Source organism: Myripristis murdjan, chromosome 20 (genome assembly GCF_902150065.1).
Source record: "Myripristis murdjan chromosome 20, fMyrMur1.1, whole genome shotgun sequence".
Taxonomy (NCBI): Eukaryota; Metazoa; Chordata; class Actinopteri; order Holocentriformes; family Holocentridae; genus Myripristis; species Myripristis murdjan.
In genome coordinates, this window is record NC_043999.1 from 4,698,882 (window position 1) to 4,720,278 (window position 21,397).

A 21,397-nucleotide genomic window follows, 5' to 3' on the forward strand; every position below is an offset into this window, starting at 1 on the left:
ATTTAATGGAATACGCCAACATTTTGGGCAAAATCTCCTTTTCCTGAGTTCCCCAGACTGAGACCAGATGTTGGACACCATTTCCACCTCTGGACGTCCGGTGGTTCAGTTCCTATGGGTAGCATTCCCTGTTAGCTTAGCATAAAGACTTAAAGTCTATGGGAGTCGTTAGCCTGGCTCCGTCAAAGTGAAAAAATAAACCTTCCAGCAGCTCTGAAGCTGTCACATTCACACAGTGGATGTGTGGATTTGAAATACACGTCTTGAGATTTCCTCCAGTAATAGCTTCCTTATTTGTTCATTTATTTATTCATTCATTTGCAAAATAATTCACCTTTAAAAATATTGAACATCTGCACACAATATCATCAGTTTAACGTGTTATGCCATGATAAGCAGGGTAAGCTTGTTGGATCCTGTGGTTTTCAAAGTGGGGTTTAGGGACCCTTGGGGTTCCTTGAGGGGCTTCCAGGGGGTCCTTGGCAAAATGAGAAATATTCAGTACTATAATATAAATACTACACTACAGGGTGACCCAAAAAAACGGGAATTTTTGAAGTGCGTATTGGCAGACATGAGCAAGTGGCAGCACAATTTTTAAAAAATGAAAATTCCATCATTGTTTCTTAAATGGCATGTTTTCAGGTTTCAGTTACTATGAATAAAATATTTTTCTTCCATCACTCTTGGTTTTATTGGATTGTTAAAAAGTTCCCGTTTTTTTGGGTCACCCTGTACTTCACTAGAAATTCTTAATGATAAAAATGCATTAGGTTTTAATATCAGCACGTTGACTCTTATTAGACACAAATAAAATCTTGCCATATCAAAGCGGAAAGTCACTTCAAATGAAGGATAAAGAAAGACGACCTGAGGATCTGGAGCATGTGAACGTTTGAAAACCCCTGAACTCAGCAGATTTAGTAAAAAGCGATCGTCCCCAGCGAGCAGCCGGCATGTTGATGTTGATCCATCTCTCCGTTACACAACCAACAAAACCCGGCTCCCGTTTTGTGCTACGGCGTGCTCGCCTCGGCACAGTTTGACTGCGTTTGAAGACTTTTAGCATTTGGCCGCCTCTGTCCTGTACTCAGCACATAAATTACATGTATTTATCTCAGCAGCGCAGGTTGAATGCAGTGAGTACAGGGCAGCGCTGGGCTGGGCTCAGGCTGCGCTGCTATTAATAACCAGAGCTGGTGTGGTTCCAACTTTTGCCGGCACACTAACCCGCAATCACGCCTCACTCTCGCTGTTCAATTATTGGGACCCGTCTGCATGCTGAGGGCCACCTACTACTTAAAAGAGTTGTCTAAATTAACCTATGGAAATATATCGTTTCTACGTATGTGTTTTTTTTTTTTTTACTGCTCTCGGTCACGGCTCGTACTGTAAAACGTCATCCTCAAAGTTTCATTTACACACAGCTGTCAGACTGTCAGCTTACTGTACGCCAGGCTGTGCTGCAAACAGTGCAAAGTAATTTAAGTACATTAACGTAACTTTGAAGTATCATCACATTCCTTGAGTATTTCTGGCCCGTAGGATTTTCTATTTTTCCTGCTCTACATTTCAGAGGGAAATCTTTTTCCTGCACTGCATTTATCTGACGGCTGGAGTTCCTTTGCAGAAGAGGCTTTTCCTTGCAAAACATCAGATGTTCTGCATGTCAGAGTGAAAACCAGCCAGCAGGATGTGGAGCTGCAACAATAAAACACCTCTTACAGGTTAATGCAGCAAGAATTTAACTCTCTGAAAGGAACCGAGCTGCACGATGAACTACTTTTACTTTCACTGCAGTGTTTTTCCACTGTGGTGCTGCTACTTTTACAGTTACAGTGGTTTCAAAGTGTGGACCTCCAGGGGTCCTTGAGGGGATCCTGGAGGGTCCTCAGGAAAATGAGCATTAATTTAATTTCACTGTTTTCATTCACTGCACATTGTCACAATACAAAACAAAGGGTGTGTGAGTGTTAACTTTTGACATCATGTTTTAATCACACCAGTTCCTAAACTCTTCCCCTCTGCTCCTCCCTCTCCCGTAACTCCTCCTCCTCCTCCTCTTCTCAGTCTCTCCATCCCCTCTCCAAGTGACCGCGAGACAGACGCCGCCCATCCTCTCCTCCCTCCCTCCACAACAAGCCCTCCTTCGTTCGCTCAGCCCCTCCTTCACTCTGCACGGCTGCAGGAGCTGCTAGTGTCTCTCTGTCTCTTACACTTTGACCTCCCTCTCCTCTCGTCTCACCTCTCTCTCTCTCTCTCTCCCTCTCTCTCTGGGTCCGGCCGGTGGAAGGATGCTGCCCTGGAGGCTCCTGGGTCTGGTGGGCTTGCTCGTCCTCTGCAAAGGTAATGCAAAAATCTATCATCTCTGAGTGTTAGTCTGTGTGTTTCTCGTCTGAATCAGGATTCTTGGGCAGCTTGATCACGTCAATTAGCCCTTACGCTCATGCGTCTCCCTTCCGACTTAATGAAGATAAAAATAACTGGTGTTCTGCTCCACATACCTACAAACGGGGAAATGTGCGTGTTTGTTTTCGCGGGACAGAAAGAGAAACAGCTCCGTGAGGTTTTAAAGGGACAAACAGGTGATTGAAAATTTCCCCTCCATCTGCTCTGAGGTAAAAGTCCAGTCTGTCTCTGTCCGTCTGTTTCCCTGTGATGCAGATTGGAACATACCTGTATGTCTTTATTGATTAAGACACACACACACACACACACACACACACACACACACACACACATACGCACTTACGCACAATCTCTGTCTATCAGAAGTCATTCACAGTTCAACTCTCCCTCTGTGTGTGTGTGTGTGTTTTGGGCCTGGATTGGGGCCATTTTCACTCGTTAGCCCCGCCCCAAGGGTGTGATTGACAGCCATAATCACCGCTTGCACCTCTTGCATGGGATGAGGTGCTTTTTTATAGCAGCCTGATCCTATTGAGGGCAGTGTGGGACTGTGTGCTAATTACAGAGCATGGATCACCAGCGCTAAAGCCAGCTAGCCCCGATGCTACATGCTAACGACATGCAAATTCAAACCACCACGGAGAATATTGCAACAATAATCCATACACACAGTGGCTGCAGCCGCTGCCACACTTGAACATGGACTTGGACACTCAGCCTGCCCATCGCACTAAACCGAGGCCAAAGACACTTTTAACAGGCTCACGCCGGCCTGTGCATCCTGGAAACTGACTTAATCCTCCCATCACAGAGCTAAGGAGGCCTTGAGCTGAGGGGAAATCAGACCGGTGACTCCAGTGTTTCCAGTAGACGGAGTAAACCATTAGTTCTGACCTTTGACCTGTGACCTGGCACCAAACAGCAGACTGAGGCGATCAGAGGAAAGGAGGACAGCTAACCTTTCCCTAAACGTCACGCTGAGGTGTTTCGAAACAGGAAAGGCCGCTCACACGTATTCTGATTGACGGTCTGGGCACGTCAGATTACGTGGCCCAACTTTCAATACAGATTAAGACAAATCTTTATGCAAAAACTGTATGGACACAACAGAGATTATCTAGCAGGAAAAAACAAAAAACAGTCTGTCTGGCCCGGTTGAAGGTTCAATACATTCCCGATGCTGCTCACGCTACAGTGACCTTTGACCTCATCATGCTCCCTGGTCCCTGTTGTCTTAGTTCATGTGTCTGTAAGAGGTCAGCTGTTCACTCACAGGGGGTCGCTGTCCTGATTTGAACTGAATCAGGTGATTAACAAATTATTAAAAAAAAAGAAAAAAAAAAACAGAAAATTATCCTAAAGTCAGCAAAATTCTCAAAATGTACAAGGAAACTATATTTAAAATTATTTAAGTGATATATATTTAAAGACAGAATGAGCACTATCAATCTGGCACCGCGTGCTGTGATTGGCTGGGAGCTACACACCCGCTGCCCAAATGCTGACGCCCAGGAGAGTCCCGAGCTCAGCGAAACAGAGGGCAGCGTCTCTGCAGACACACACACCAACACACACACACACACCAGCACACACTGCTAATGACTCAGAAGTGATGAGGAATTCTTTTTGTCTGAGTTTAAACAGTGTTTTTTTTTTGTTTGTTTTTTTTAAGTAAATCCAACTCCTTCTACCTTTAAACCTCAGATCAGTGATGGTGGACAGACGTCAGATTTCTTGAGTTTAAATGCATCTGAATGCAGCTTCATGAAGTATGCCTGTGGTAAATATAAATGTGGTTTTCAAAAAAGAGTGGCTGGTGACATTTGGGGCGTCCACCAGACACTCAAACAGGTTGGCCAAAACGTTTATTTGCCCCCCTGGCTGTTGATGACATGAAGTGACTGTTTCCAGGCCAGGAGGAGAGCGGGGCGGCCGAGTCCTGCGACGACTTCACGGACCTGGACCTGTCCCACTGCTTCATCGGCACCACGCTGTACGTGCGGCTGCTCCTCTACACCCGCTCCAACCTCGACTGCGGCCGCGAGCTCAACCACCACCGCCTGTCCTCCCAGCCGCTCTTCAACCTCTCCCGGCCCACCACCTTCGTCATCCACGGCTACCGGCCCACCGGGGCGCCGCCCATCTGGATCGACCACATCGTCCACCTGCTGGCCGAGCAGGAGGACATGAACGTCATCGTGGTGGACTGGAACAGGGGGGCGGCCAACCTCAACTACTTCACCGCCGTCGCCAACACCCGCCAGGCCGCCTACAACCTGACCAGCTTCATCATGACCATGCAGGTGAGACCTGCTGCGCTTCAGCTTAAAAAACATGTCTTTTTGCATTAGAGACGAGCCAATTACAATCCAGATGTGTTCAGGCACTTTTTAGCTCCACAATTGCACTCATGACCCGTTTGGTGATCCTTCACTAGATTTCTTACATGTTTTCCCTTTTGGGTTTTTTTCCTACCTGCTTTGAGGATTTAACTCACTGCCAGAAATGAATTCACATCCTGGTTTACAGGACCAGCTTTGACCTCTAGAGGGCGCTAAGCAGAGCCCACAGAGCCCTAACTTATTGTTTATCTTTTAAAACATGTTCTCAGCTCAAAATGGTGATTATTGTGCGGCGGCTCTGATGCCATCTGAACCTGTGTGAATATTTTCTTTGATCTGGATCTGGAGATCCACAACCTCATGGAAATTTCACTCCACCTCTACAGGCGATGTTGCTTTTAAAAATTCGAGCAGCTTGAGCTTTCCAGGTGATTTTTTTTGATTGTGTGTTGTATTGATGAGTGTTGTCTGTAATGATTTAAAGAACAGAGCGGCTGCTCTCAGGGATTGTTAATGTCCCACTGCAGCAGGTACACTGGGACATTTAAGCAGCAACACTAAACCCGCCAGGATAGAGGATAATTATAATTTTTTAGACAGCTGATTTATCAAGAAGGCGGCTGCTTTACTCCAAACAATTTATGTATATGAACCTGGACTGTGTGTGTGTGTGTGTGTGTGTGTGTGACCTTTTGGAAGTGTAGAAGAACACAGAACATTACATTGCGACCAGGTCTGGACGTGACCCACCTGTCACTCAGAAGTGACACGCCCCTAATTATACATACCTTTAATCCTTAATTTAAGCCTAAATGGATATTTAATAATTAAATCCTCCAGTCAGTTATCACAGTGGGGCAAGTCAGCAGATGAAAGCAAAGCAGGTATTCAATTGTAAAAGTGTTTATTTTACACTTTAACGTGGGAATCTAAGGTACCAGGACTGTTTTTAAAGCCAGTGGAGTCGCCCCCTGCTGGCCATTAGACAGAAGGCACCTTCAAGTCCCACATGGAAATGCATGTTTTTGAGTGTGGGAGGAAACCGGAGTACCCGGAGGAAACCCACGCAGACACGGGGAGACCACGCCCACTCCCACAGAGGGGGCGGGGCCGGAGGCTGAAGCCCCGCCCCTCCTGCTGTGAGGCCGCAGTGTTTCCACTGGGCCGCCGTGCCGCCCGCCTCACACTCTGAAAAAGGATGTGTCTGTTGGACATGACATCCTTTTTAAGAGCGTGAACGCATCTTGGGAAAAAAATCTCCATTATGATGAGATCCTTTCATCACTCTCACATTAATGGGAGGGTTTTGTGTGTGTGTGTGTGTGTGTGTGCACTGTGTAAGAAATAAAGGGAATTAGGGATATATGGACATGAGAAGGGTAGGGTGGTGGTGGGTGGTTTGTGAGTGAGTGTGTGTGTGTGTGTGTGTGTGTGTGTGCACTGTGTAAGGAATAAAGGGAATTAGGCATGGGGGGTAATGAGAAGGGTTGGGGTGTGGTGGGTGGTTTGTGAGTGCGTGTGTGTGTGTGTGTGTGTGTGTGCATTTCTTTCATTCCTCCCACTGAGAATTGATGTTTCTATGAAAAAGGATCCCATCACTGGGGGATTTTTTTTCTGAGATGAAAGTCGGAGGTTGCTGCGGAGGATTTTATCGTCCCAGGCAGCAAAAAAAGAATCGGCCCAAACCGGACCGACCCCGCTCGGCCTCCGTCTTCTTCTTCTCCTTCTCCTCTTTCTTCCTCGCCTTCTCCTTCAATTTCTCCATCCAGCGATGCTCGTCCTTCCGCCTGTACTCTTCCTGTTCCATCAGGAGGAGCCTCTCATGCCGCTGGCGTTCCCTGATGTGTGAGCAAGTGATCGCTGTAAGAAACAAATGAGAAGTCAGTCAGGAGTGAAGAACAGTGCACTGCAAAAAGTCAAAATCTTACCAAGATTATTTGTCTTATTTCAAGTAAAAATGTCTTATTTCTAGTCAAAATATCTCATTACACTTAAAATAAGACATGATCAGCTCAGAAATTACTTGTCTTTACACAATTTTCACTTGTTTCAAGTGAAAATCTACTTGAAACAAGTGAAAATTAGCTTGAAACAAGAAACTAATTTTGCCAATGGAACAAGCAAATTTTTCCTTGTGACACAAGTGAACAAGTAAAAATTTGCTTGTTCCATTGGCACTTGAAACAAGTGAAAATTTTCTAAAAATAAGTTACTTCTGAGGTGATCATGTCTTATTTAAAGTGTAATGAGATATTTTGACTAGAAATAAGACATTTTTACTTGAAATAAGACAAATAATCTTGGTAAGATTTTGACTTTTTGCAGTGTAACAGCTGGAAAGAAGGTGCAGTGTGTGTGCAGTGTGTGTGTGCTGACTTACCTTTACAGGTCGAGCACTCGTCCCTCTCCTTCCCGTAAGTCTTCTTAATCTGAGTCTTGATCTGCTCTCTCTGTCGGTCGAATTTCCATTTCTTGATGGTTCCAAAGAAGCCGAGCTTCACTTGTGGCTGCGTCTCTGCCTCCTGGTGTCTCAGTTTGACGGCTGCCTCGTGTCTCTTGTCTTCCTTGCCACTCTTCTTTTGGACTTTCTTAACCTTGCTTTTCTTTCGTTCCTTCCCTCTCTGTCCTTCTCCTCTTTTCCCGTCTTTTATTGCTCTCTTTTTCCTCTCTGTCTTCCCGCCGTCTTTCCTCCCTCTCTCTGCTTTTTTGCCCTTTTGGACCTCCATGTTGTTCTTGGAGTGTCTCTGCAGAGCGGCGATGACACCGCGGAGCTCGACGATCACGTTGTCTCGCTCCAGGATGTCCTCGTCCCGCTCCCTGATGGCTTCGTCCCGCTCCAGGATGATTGCGTTTTGCCTCCTGAGGGCTGCATCTTGCTCGCTGATGATGGCGTCCCGCTGGCTGAGCAGCCTCTTCGCCTTGATGCGAGACTCTTTTGCATCTTTCTGCATTTTCATCAGAGCAGCGTTCTGTGTCTGGAGCTCCTCGATGGTTCTGCTCTGCTCCATGTTCATCTTCTTTTTCTCTCGGATGGTTTTCTTTTTTTGCAAGATGGTATTCTTCTGCTGCTCGATTATTTTGTGCAGCGCAGCAATCTGCTCCTGGCTTTGCTGTTCCTGGAGCTGCAGCTTCTCTCTCAGGAGCAACAGCTTCTGCTTCCTCTCCTTGCCTTTCTTGGTCAGAATGCTGACCTTTGCCTGGGCTTCACGGAGAGACTGTTGCAGGTCTTCTGGAGTGGGGCCGTGAGCCTGGGCCTCAGCCGTAGGGATGGAGGCGGTTTCAGGCGGGGGCAGGGCTCTTGCCACAGGGGTGAAGGGATCTGGAGCGCTCGCTGCAGGACAGACGCTTCCCAGAGCAAAAGCTCCTTCGTCTCTCCACTCCCTGGCTCCCTGCGTTGTGACAGCGTGGGCCTGCACGCTGTACGTGCACCTCACAGTGCTTCCAGACTCGTCCAGGGGGATCTCACCCGGAGACAGTGGCCTCCCCAGTGTCTCACCTTCGTAGGTGATTGTGGAGGACACCATCAGCTGGTCTGAGCCGTTCATCACCCCGGCAACCACCGTTTGCCGGGCTCTCGTTGTGGTTTTTTGTGGAACGTACGCCATCTGCAATTACAAACACACAGTCAGTTCATAGTCATTACAACATACAACATAGCATTACAACCATTACGACTTCATGTGTGACTGAAATGTTCAGTATTCGTAGTGTGGGCCGAGTCCTGTCATTTGAAACAAGGATTAGAGCAGCGTTCCTTCACTGTGGTTAACAGCCACAACATTACTCAAAGAGGCACAGCCATATGGCAGCTAACCCTAACCCTAACCCCAAAGCACACCCCCAAACTATTTAAAAAAATTTTAAATGTTAATTTGAAGTCATTCTGAATGTTAAAGACACACACACTGGACCTACTGAGCCACCTATCAACCCTCTGGGAGTGTGTCATCGTCTGGATCTGAGTCTGGTCAGCCAGCATCAGTATTTGTCTCTGTATCTATCAGGATATTTCTAGCTTCAGTTTCCTATTGGTTATCACAGCTGACAGTCAACTACCATTTTTATCCAGTTGTTTACACCTTGCAGCTGCTACACACCCACTTCAGTAACTTTTGTGGCTTGCAGGTGGGTGAGCAAATTTTTTTTTTTTTTCTGAGCTCAGTAAATTCTTGCAATGTGATTGTTTCCCTGTCCGCTCGCACTACAGTTTTTAGTATTGCTGCTGAAATGTACCATCATATCACTGCGTTCACAACTCCTGCAAGCAGCCGCTCTGGTCTTTACAGTAAAGCGTTATTAAAGAAAACCCTCATGCATCGACACAACATGCGGTGAAGACATGAAACGGATCGCTTGCGCTGCTCGACATCCCAAAACAGCAGAGGTTGTTTTTTATCCGGCTGCTGGAAATCTCCCAAAGTTGCTAGAGTCCGAATATTAACGAGCAAAATGTGTCTACGAGAAATGTCTGTTTGCATCCCACGCCTCACGCTTTCCTGAGCAAAGTGCTGCAGCCGGATGTGTCCAAGTTAAATATGAGCCCGCTGTCTCTCATGCACACACACTCACTACCACTGTTCAACCAGAAAACACACATTTGTTTTGTTTTTTTTGGAGAGAAATCGTTACTTACCTCTCTCACCGTTCACTGTTCACCGTCTGACCCCGGGTACAAAATATTTCTCAAACTACTGTGACCGTGATGTCATCAAAGGTGTTCCGGAACACCTGTGATGACGTCATGCCACTGTGATGTCCTCACAGGTGTTCCGGAACACCTGTGAGGACGGAGCTCCACTGTGACGTCGTCCCCCGGCCCTGGAGGTCTGACACTCAGGACTGAGCTGGAGTAAAGGGTGATTCTCACCAAATTCAGATTTAAAAGGTGTCATACAACAAACATTTTAAAATGCCATTTTGCACATATTTTTCTATCCACATACGAGATTGAGGTCTGAACTTACTATAAACATTATTTTTGGAAGATTTTGTAAATATTTCGTATGTATTTATTTACATTTTTCAGATGAAGACCATGAAAAATCATCATTACCGCAACATGACATTACCTCAAATATAAGGATAAAAATGTCTATTTTTGGCTAAAGTAGATTTATGTCAGTCATGCTGAAAGCTATATATAACTTTGGAGAGATCTTTTTTTTTTTTTCATTTTTATTATTTTTCATAATATCTGTATTATTTCTCATTACTGAAACTTACCTCAAAATATCAAACCTTTTTTATTTTATCATTATTTTAAAAAATAACACACATTTCTTATGAAGCAGACCTTAGAAAAGTACTGTTGTATAATATGTATATACATTTTCAAACAAAATATTATCTAATAATCACGAATTTTGTAGAAAAAATACCTGTTGCGGTAATGACAATGGCATTTCGGAAATGAGATTAAGTCAAATACATAGACATATATATGTATACTAAAATACATAATCAAATACACACACACACACACACATATGCACACACGTGTACATGTGTGGGTGTGGGTGTGTGTGTATGTGTGTATGTATATATATATATATATATACATATATATACATATATATATGTACACAGTAATCATCACAGATAAAGAAATAGATGACAGGTTGAACTAATTTTTAATGTTTCATGAGGATTTCCTCCAAGCAGACACCCACTATAAATCTAGTTTTATGGTAATTTTCTAAACGTAGCCATGTGATCTACTCTCCTCGACTTTGGTATCAACAAATAAAACAACAACAACAACACAGATGTCACATGATACAGTGTGAAGTGACGGGTGCTCCTCACACGGTGAAGGCTCACTGAGGTCATGCCTCAGAGCACGATGGAGACAGAGACCTGTGTCAGGAGTGTGTGTGTTTATCTGTGGTGAGAGGGCTGCGTTCACACAGCAGTGGAAAGAGATGCAGCTGTGATCCTCCATGTTTTGTTTTGTTTTGAGTAAAGACGCTCTGACAGAGATGTGAAGCTGCTCAGAGGGAAAAAAACACATGAATTCTGATCTGATCATTCACATCAGCAGGAAGCAGACACAGATCTGATTTATTACCACATATGAAAGTGGCCCAAGTCAGATTTAAAAATTCCAGATTCCCAGTGTGTTTTTGGCTATAAGAAATCAGATCTGTGTCACAACTGAGGAAAAAATACGATCTTGGTCATTTTCGACTGGCTGTGTGAACGCAGCCAAAAAGACAAAAACAAAAGAGAACAAAGATGCAGTGTAGAGGTTTGAACAGTGTGTGTGTGTGTCTGTGTGTGTGTGTGTGTGTGTGTGTGTGTGCGCGCGCGCAGGAGGAGGGAGCCTCTCTGAGCTCGGTGCACCTCATCGGCGTCAGTCTGGGAGCTCACCTGGCCGGGTTCGTGGGAGCGAACCTGAAGGGGAGGATCGGCCGCATCACAGGTGAGGAAAGAAAAAACATTCAAGCAGGGGCCCGTGGATGTCACCTGAGTCGATCAGTGTCACAGGTCAGAACGCTGAACAGCCTGCCTGTGTCCCATCAGAGGTCGTAGATTTCTGGGTTGAGCTGTTGAATGTGTCTTGTGGGCTTTTCTTTAAAGGTTTGACTTCACCCTGTGAGCAAAACACACTCAATCTCTTTTTATTTGGCATTTTTGGGGGGATTATTTTGTTATTATTCTTTTTATTTATTTATTTTTATTATTTATTTTTTACATTTGTATCGCTAATTTTCAGGTTATTTTCTTGTAATTTTTTTTATTTCTTTCTAGGTTATTATCATGTATTTTTTTAGTATATACATTTTTTCTATACTAATATTAGGTCATTTTCTGATTTCCTGATTTTTTTCAGATCACTTCTTGACAATTCTCAATTTTTCATCGTCTTTGTCCTCGTGTTCTTCAATAAAATCAAGTGAATTTTAAATGTTCAAATGAATCTGATTGGTCCCTGTATTGAGGAGGGCGGGGCCGTAGGTGCTGTTCCTGACCTGTCCAGTAGGCCCGGCGGCTCTAAGGGTTGTTAAAAAGTCAAAAGTAGGATGTTAAATTCACATTTGGAGTCTTGTCACCATGGCAACAGAGTCCCGTCCTGTTTCGCCCGCAGGTTTGGACCCGGCGGGGCCGATGTTCACCGGGGCCACACCGGAGGACAGGCTGGACCCGACCGACGCCATGTTTGTGGACGTCCTGCACACGGACATGAACTGTGAGCATCCGACACCCGGCCGGCACACACACACACGCACACACACGCACGGCGCCGAGGGATTTGTCCCAGTGACGCGTCCCGTTCAGTGTCAGCGGGACAGGATTTAACAGACTTACAGGGCGGACATTTATGTAAGAGCCTTTTGACGCTGCGAGTAGAAAGAGAGAGCAGCCGCCTTCACTGCCTCAGGCTGCGTCACCTGCTCAGGACCAGGGTTCTCAACACGCGGTCCAGGGCCCAGTGCAGGGTCTTCCAGGGGCCCTCAGCGGAAATTCACTCTAATTTAAACACAAGAAATCTGATCCAGCATCACAAATCTGACCTTTAAATCTCTCATTACAAATACAGTTCTCTTGAAATTGAAAAAAATCAGATAATTTCCTTTTTTAATGTTTTCTCCTCGTTCCTGTTCCCATGTTTTTAAAAGACATCAAGTGAATTTGTCCCAGTTTGAAAGGGTGAACTCATTAGATATTGCTGTGACACCAAACTGTGTATGAGGGATTATTATTACTTTATGTACAATTTATGCAAAAGTGGACCATCTCATAATCAACACAGACCAAAATATCTTTTCATATCAGAATCACTTCAAGCAGGGGCCTGGGGCCTCATGAGGGCCAGTGAGGGGGTCCACAGCAGGAAGAGGTTAGGATTTATTGGGCCTTTATGAAATGCCATGTATTAATTAGTCATGTTGGAAATATCTGGTTCAGTTCCTGTGGGTAGCATTATGTGTTAAATTAGTATAAAGACCAAGAAAAGACTTCAGATTAAAACAGATTTCAGAGGAGATTAAAACTCAGTAAAGTAAAATCAGGAAGGGCTCTCTGATTAAAGAGGAGACTTAAAATAAATCACCGACTCGGCTTACCTGATGGCTCCAGAGCCTCGGGGCCCGACCTGCCAACGCTTCGGCCTCCTGTGGTTCTGAGCCGGGCCGCTGGAACAGACTGAAGAGCTCTGAGCCAGAATCTCAGAGAGAGCACCGGTCTGTGTGTGTGTGTGTGTGTGTGTGTGTGTGTGTGCGGCTCTAACATGTCAGGGGAGCTGGCAGAGGCCATGAAGAGCCTGAACAGGAATGAGGGAAATCTTAAAAACGGCTCTGAAAAATTTTTACAAACTTTGCTTCTCTGTGCAATAATCCATATTCAATACCATACTTATGTGCAATAACCTATAGTGCAATAATTCCTGTCCATGTTTGCACTTGTACATATATTTTTTCTTTCTTTTTATTCTATATATATTTATATTTATTTTTATATTTATATTCCTTTCTTTATTTTTCTTGACTATTTGCTCTTTTTACTTTACACTTGGAGTAGGAGTTGTTATTGTAACAAAAAGTAATTTCCCCCTGGGGATCAATAAAGTATTCTGATTCTGATTCTGATTCTCCAAATGTAAATGACTGTCAGGCAATATGAGTACAAATTGTCTGCTACCCGCAACTTCAGTGCAGTTTTTTGTCTTTGACACCCAGAGAGGTGGAACCATGAGCCGTTTAATAGAATAGAATAGAATCAAATAGAATATACTTTATTGTATTGTACACTTTATTGTGAGGCCTGTGGTGAACTCAGCCTCAATCTGTTTTGTGTCCACAGCGTTTGGACTGAGAGGCGCTCACGGCCACATCGACTATTACGCCAACGGAGGGGCCGACCAGCCGGGCTGCCCCAAAACCATCTTCGCAGGTAAACACACACACACACACCGACACACTGTGGCCCAATCCCAACGTCCACCCTCACACACTCACTGACTTTGAGTCCGCGAGGGCTTAGGGTTGTCCCACTGACAATTCACGAAGTGCGTGAGGGATCTCTCGCGGAGCCCTCAATGCACCCTTTCCATAAGTGGGCATCTCTGCAGACTTAGCGTTAGGGAATTACCCATAGTTCATTGCATTGTGACGTATGACATGATTCCCCTGGGGAAACCAGCTGGCGGCCGCTAGAAAAGTGAAGTGAAACGAGCGAATTTGTAAACAATCCAATCCAATCCAATCCACTTTCAATCCACAGTTTTAACAGACAAGGTTTTCCAAAGTGCTGCACAACAAGATAAAACACCACAAGATAACACAACAGAAGCAGAATAAAAAGGTAAAATACACAATAGGATAACATGATAAAATAAGATAAGATCAAATAAAATAAAATAAAATAAGAAGAAGAAGAAGAAGAAGAAGAAGAAAAGATAATATAAAGTAATAAAATAAAAATACAATTATAATTTAAATAGAATAAAATAATGTAAAATGCACTGCCCGCACAGCCTAAAAAGAAAAAAACATGCACACATAAAATCATAAATCATAAAATCATAAATCCTACATGGTATCAAAAAAACAAAAAACACGGAGGGGGCAATCAGCAGTGACGCCGCAAAAAAGAAGAAGTTCTCATGTGAGTATAATATTTTCTATAAAACAAAAAATGTAAAATAAAAAGCCCCAAAGCTGCGATTGTGCTGTCCCATTCCCTTTCTATACTTCAGCCCCTTGCAGCCTCACGGACTCAGTCACTTTCCAGGTGCAGCTACTTAAGTCAGTGAGGGTTCAGGGCTCAGGGCTCAGGGAGGAGATTGAGATTCAGCCTTTCACACCCCTTCAGACACACACATCCTCACTGCTGTACCCTCTCTCTCTCTCTCTCTCTTTTCCCCCCGACAGGAAAGTCATATTTCGTGTGTGACCACCAGCGCTCGGTCTTCCTGTTCCTGTGCGCCCTCAACCGAACCTGCAGCCTCACCGGTTACCCCTGCACCTCCTACAGCGACTTCCTGGACGGGCGGTGTCTGCAGTGCGAGGCCTTCAAGCCCGCCCCGTGCCCTGTGCTCGGTGAGTGGGGAAGAAAAAAGAAAAAACGCAGAGCTTTAAAGACGCATTAAAGGGATCAGAAACAAGAAGCACACCAGTGATTCAGCGAGTTCAGTGGAACATCGATAAAATGTTCCTGCTGATCTCCCACAGTAGCATTTTATTTAGTTTAGAGCCGCCGTATCGCTTCTCCTCCCTTTCCTCCAGCCGCTGGTTTCCATTCATTCCACTACGATATGAACATGAACTTCCAGAGCCTTCACACTTTCTTCACTCCAGTTCTCCATCAGCGGAATAAAGTCCTCCACATGAGATTTCCTAAAAGCAGCAGCACTGTTGGGTTTTCAGGACTTTTTCACACTGAAACGCTCCCTCACTGCAAAAACGCAAAATCTTACCAAGATTATTCATCTTATTTCAAGTAAAAATGTCTTATTTCTAGTCAAAATATCTCATTACACTTAAAATAAGACATGATCACCTCAGAAGTAAATTGTTTTTAGACAGTTTTCACTTGTTTCAAGTGAAAATTCACTTGAAACAAGTGAAAATTTGCTTGTTTCATTGGCAAAATTTGCCAGTGGAAAAAGTGAAAATTCACTTGAAATAAGTGAAAATTAGCTAGAAACAAGAAACAAATTTTGCCAATGAAACAAGCAAATTTTCACTTGAAACAAGAGACAGTTGTCTAAAAACTTTTGAGGTGATCATGTCTTATTTTAAGTGTAATGAGATATTTTGACTGGTAATAAGACATTTTTGACTTGAAATAAGACAAATAATCTTGGTAAGATTTTGCGTTTTTGCAGTGAGGGAGCAGTGCTCCTCCTCCTCCTCCTCCTCCTCCTCCTCCTCCTCCGTCAGGGAAAATAGTCCCCGGGGAAAAGTTTTGCTTTCCACAGTCAATTATCAGCTGTGTGGTTTCTGAATGTTGAGGACTTTGTTCGCCGCAGAAGCAGAACATTATATTATAACATTATTATGACTCTGTGTTGTAAAGTCTTTAGTTTCTGCAAAATGGTTTGTTGACATGCAAAAGGAGGGGAAATTGTAATAAATGAGTCAAATATTCAAAATCACCACAGTGGTCCTTTAATAATAGTAATAATAATAGAGTAACTGATACTGATACACGATCCTGTCAGGCTCTTAGTGACACGCTGTGAAAAACCTGGATTTGTTGGCCCTTTAACACAATTTCCTGTGAAGCTGAAGTTCCTCTGTGTTTTTAACCTGCAGGTTACGATGTCAGCAGGTGGAGGGACGCTCTGCTGCGACTGGGCCAGACCAAAGTTTACTTCAGCACCACGGCAACGCTGCCCTACAGGAGTGAGTCTGACGCTCTGTGTGCCACAACAACCTGAGAGAACATAGATCTGCTGTGGATAGATGGGTCGCAAGGGTTACTCCAGGGGTGGAAAGAGTACTACAAACTGATACCCAAGTACAAGTACTGTCACTCTGCTGCTATCTGACTGCAGAAGAAGTAGAAGTAGTGTTCCTCTGCGGGTATCTGACTGCAGTAGAAGTAGAAGTAGTGCAGTAAAAATCTCCTGCAGTAAAAGTAAAAAGTGATTTACTGATTTTACTGTAATTAAGTAGCTTTTTGTGTACTTGTATTTTTTTGAGGTTTTTTTTTTTTTTTTTGAGTTAGTAATTTTACTTCTACTTAAGTACATTTTTGCTGAACTGTTGTTTTTCACATTTTAAATCACATCCACCACAGAGAACAGATTCTACTTGCTCACTGTTAGCATCACAAACCTTCAGAAACTGAGATTTTGGGGTTTTACTTTTACTGCAGTACCTTTTTACAGCAGTACTTCTACTTGTACTAAAGTCCAACATGAGCAGAGTGACAGTACTTCCACTGGGGCAGCAGTTGGCCGTACTCTCTCCACCACAGCGGACTAAAGCGTAGCCGTGGAGTTTGGATGTTGCGTCTCGTGTCTCGTGTCCTAACAGCAGCTGCTTCCTGTCCTGCAGAGCCGAGCTACCGGGTGGACATGGTCACCTGGAACCAGTACCTGCGCTGGGGCGTCGTCTACATCCGCCTGCACAGCGGCCGCAACTACACAGAGGCCCGGGTCGACCAGTGAGTCTTACACTTCAACACCTTAAAGGAACAATTCACCCCAAAACTGTGTGTTTTGTGTCATAGACTTGCCACGACTTGTCTTCAAAAAAAAAAAAAAATTAATTAAGTGTCTCATTGAGAAAAAAACTTGATATGCATCTTCAGCAAACAGCAGTAAAAAGGAGATGAAAATGTCAAATTTTCAAACTCCTCTTGCAGCATAATCCAAGTCTTGACTTTACATTCGTACCCTCACTACTCCCCAAACCACATCTGGAAAATGTCTGGTGCACGACCCGCCTCCAGCTTGTCCATTGGCCAGGAGCCCTGTCACTCATGGGCCAGAAATCCTTACTGCTGACTGGTGACAAACTGGAACTTTCCTAAACCTGAGACTTTGCATCTCCATACATGCCTCTCCTAAAGTCAGAGAGAATTTTAAAATCAACTTTTTCATTTTTAAGAGATGAGTTGGGCTCCAGGCGAACACTAGAAAACTGGAAAAGCCGAGTCGGTCAAAGCAAACACCTTTTTTTTTTTTTTTTTTTTAATATCATGGATTTTTTTCAGCCTTAGTTACACACACACACACACACACACACACACAAATCAGTCACTACGTATTCATGAAAAATTGTCACTGTCGGGTGAAAACCCTGTATCTCCAATTTTGATGATATTCATGTTTTAGCTTGATTTGAGTATTTCAAGGATTCAAGGATTCAAGGAACTTTACTGTCCTACCAGCTCACATTTTCACGTTAGTGGTACGAAATTAGGACTCAGGTCCCGGTATAAGCCTAAATAAATAAATAAAATAACAAGAATATTAAAACAGCAAGGTAAAAAAATGTAAATATAGAATATAAAATATATAAGTATAAACAGTATATATAAATATAAACAATATGTATAAACTATACAGTATATATAAATAAATGTAAACAGCTTATATAAATATAAACAGTATATATATATAATATAAACAGTGTATATGAATAGGTATAGCAGCATATATAAATGGACCAAGTGACAAAACCCGATGCTTCTCTGCAGGTTCAGAAAGTTTTTCAACTTTTTGGGACTAGGAAACCTTTACAAAAATGATTATAAAAAATGATTATAAAAACTGATAATAAAAACTGAAAAATGTACAGCTGTCAACCGAAAGACAAGATTGTTTTTCTTTAGTTTCTGAAAAGCTGATATTACGGAGATACAAGGTTTTGGTTGGACAGCAGCTGCACCTCAGACACCTCAGACCTCTGAAGCTGAGGTGTGCTTAACATCTTTGTAAAGGAAAAAAAAAACATGGGAATGTATATTTTTCACCATGGAAAGTCATTTCCCCCCGTCCCGCCTGCAGTAAGCTGATCCGGCTGGAGCAGTACACCTCCACCCGCCTGCTGGCCCAGTTCGACGAGGACCTGCAGCCCGTCCAGAAGATCTCCATGCGCATCAGCACCGGCAACGTGATCGGCCCGCGCTACAAGATCAGGCTGCTGAGGATACGCCTCACCCCGCTGGAGCGCCCCGACAGGTCGGTTAAAGGGACAGCTCACCCAAAACACAGAAACAAAAGCTGTTTTCCCAGCCAGGGGAGCCGGATGTGGGTTGTTGTTGTTGGAGCTCAAGTTTTTTTGAGATACCAAAAGCTCTGAGAAACATGTCCGAAATGAAGGAAATGTCTCGATTTTTTTCACATAAAAGCTTATATTAGTTATATATCAGTTCTGCCCCGGGATTGTAGGATTCATGCAATATTTATACATGATGCATACTTTTTTTTTTTTTTAACTTCTAATGCACATATTTTCATATTTCTTATTTCTTTTTCTGTTTCTTATAGTTTACTGTTTATGATTTATTCTTCTCTTGAGAATTTGAGCATTTCTGATTGTGTTGACTTCTCTTTGTGTCTCAGGCCGCTGATGTGCCGCTACGACATCATCATGGAGGAGAACATGGAGGTGGCGTTCAGGCCCCTGCCCTGCAGCGCGCGCCTCTGACACACCTGTCCCAAACACACCTCTTCATGGGAAACACACACACACACATACACACACACACACACACACCACCGCCGTCCCTGCTGGAGGACACCCATCCATCCTCTGGGTGCTACAGGGTCTCCCGGGCCCCCCTGTACACCTGCAGGGGCGTCTCAGGAGGAGCCGGCTGATGGAGTCGGCTCAGGTGGAGAGAAGAACCTGCGTGGGCGGGTGGGAGCCTACGGCAGCCCCACCTGGCAAAAAGAGATTTTTCATGGGATTACAGCAGCATGGGATTAACATCCAGGTGACATCACCAGCTCTCTCTTCATCTGTTTCTCCGGTGGCAGTTTCCTCTGCTGTCAGGAGACCGACTCCTCGGCCGCCGCGGTGAAACAAGCTGCACTGCGAACGCCTACTCAGGAATTTGTTATTTTTCCATTTTTACAGAACTGAACACAGAATGTTTAATGACTTACAAACATGAACGTTTGAAGGAACTCGACACACTGCTGTCTGGCTGCCAGGACTAAAGGAATACTCCACTGATTCTTCAATAATGATTTGTATAACTTAATTGTTCATTTAAGGGGCTACCTCACCTCTGTGCATCCAGTGGTTCAGCTCCTGTGGGGGAAAGTCTATGGGAGGTGTTAGCTTGGCTCTGTCAAAGTGAAAAAATAAACCTTACAGCGACTCTGAAGCTGATTTACACAGTGGACAGAGCCAGGCTAACGACTCCCATAGACTTCAAGTCTTTATGCTAAGCTAACAGGAAATGCCGCCCATAGGAACTGAACCGCTGGACGTGCAGAGGTGAAGATGGTGTCCAACATCTGGTCTCAGACTGGGGACGTTAGAGAGTATTCCTGTAGAAAACGTCACTGCTATGAAACACGTGACTTGTGCTGTCTGTCTTATTTGAAGTGTGTGTGGAGCAGGACCCTGAACGCCCCACTGCGGATCCCACTACACCATTTTAAAAACAGGAAAATTTACCAACAAGAAAGTGTTTTTTTTTCCCCTTTAGAACCTGAAATTGTCTTTATATTTTCCTCGTCTTCTGTCCAACATTATGAATTGTGTTTAACATTGTGTTTTCACGAGTCTTCCTCTCCCTCCCGTGCCTTCCACCAGCCGCTCTCGTCCTCTCTGGTCTGAAACCCCCGACAGTCAAACTTTGATTATTTCTGATGCGACTCTGCAGACGTGCGTGCAGAGCTGCGGTGAACTGTGACGCAAATGAAGGAATTTCATTTCAGCGTCTCACCTCATTATTTCACTTTCCGAATGAATGAAATGTGCAGTTAAAAATTAAAAACCCCTGATAAGCTCGTATGAAGACATGGCCTCTCCGGTCAGCGGGGCGTCCAGACCAGCCGGGAGCTGCTGCCTTACAGAGACGCTGCTGTGAAGTTTGTCCGGAGCGACACCAGACCCCGCTGGGTTCAGCTCTGTGATGCCAGCCGGAAAATATTACATACAGCTGGCTGGTGAAATAGTGATTTAGGAATAAAAAAAAGTTTCCTTATCAAAAGTGGCCAGTAAACATAAGGACTTAGGTGTAAGTGTTGAGCTGTGACTCTGACAGTACTGAGCAGCAAAAAAAAATAAAATAAAATAAATGATAATATATATATGTCCTTCCTCAGCTTTATGAAACTGATAAAAAGACAAATTGAAGGAATACATTGTGCTGTTGATTTTTTTTTTTTTTAACATTCTGTATTTTCACTCGTTCTGTTTGAAATAAAGATATTAATTACCAAACATTCACTTCTATGCATGACTCAAACACAGTAAACCTTTGAAGGTATTTATCATCAGCTGTCACATCATAATGTAGATTTTCACTGTGAATTCACCTGATCATCAGTGCGCTGATCAGTGGGGATGTGACGGTTCACTTTTTTTTCAGTTTGGATTTAACAAAAAAAAAAAAAAAAAAGAGAGAGAGACTCAGAATTCAGGTTATTTTTTTTTTTCACTGAAACAAAAACCAAGAGCCGACACACAGACTTGACCGGGGCCGTTCTCTCCTGTGATCCGTGTCGAGCGGCGTTTCCCATCATGTCAAAAACTTCACAGGCAAGAACCGTGATGTGGGAAAAATAAATAAATACAAAAATCATGAGCTCTCTTTACACCGCTGATGGCCAGGAATCCAAGTCACTCATCACTTTTACTCATTTTACTGTCAGGGTAGGTTTTTGTGTACTTGTACTTTGAGTATTTTTTAACGGTAGTAATTTTCCTGAAGAACATTTTTGCTCAAGTATTGTACTCAGGGCGTGTACAGGACACAGGGTGAAATATATTGCTTTTAAGACTTTTTTTTTTAAGCCAGACTAACAAAATTGAAGACTTTTTAAAGGACAAATAATCTTTTTCTTATACAAATCAGCATTTCATTGAGCGTAAAGGTAAATCATGTGTTTATGATCGGGTGCAGCGGCAACTTTTAAGTAGGAATATGGTCATAATTAACTAGATGGTGCTATGAAATGTTATTTTTGTTAGGTGTCCTCTAGGTGATGTTGTAATAAATCTACCCAACAC

At 43.7% G+C, this 21,397-nt stretch overlaps 1 protein-coding gene across 1 annotated transcript; it reads left to right on the forward strand.

The window, feature by feature from the left end:
* Nucleotides 1-2,294: 2,294 nt before the first annotated feature.
* lipib (lipase, member Ib) lies at nt 2,295-19,611 on the forward strand. The gene is made up of 10 exons (XM_030078804.1): nt 2,295-2,346; nt 4,321-4,712; nt 11,064-11,172; nt 11,839-11,940; nt 13,554-13,643; nt 14,624-14,791; nt 16,010-16,099; nt 16,757-16,865; nt 18,214-18,387; nt 18,772-19,611. Exons 1-10 carry the CDS (start codon nt 2,295-2,297, stop codon nt 18,854-18,856), a joined length of 1,371 nt encoding a protein of 456 aa, XP_029934664.1. The 3' UTR covers nt 18,857-19,611.
* Nucleotides 19,612-21,397: the final 1,786 nt, after the last annotated feature.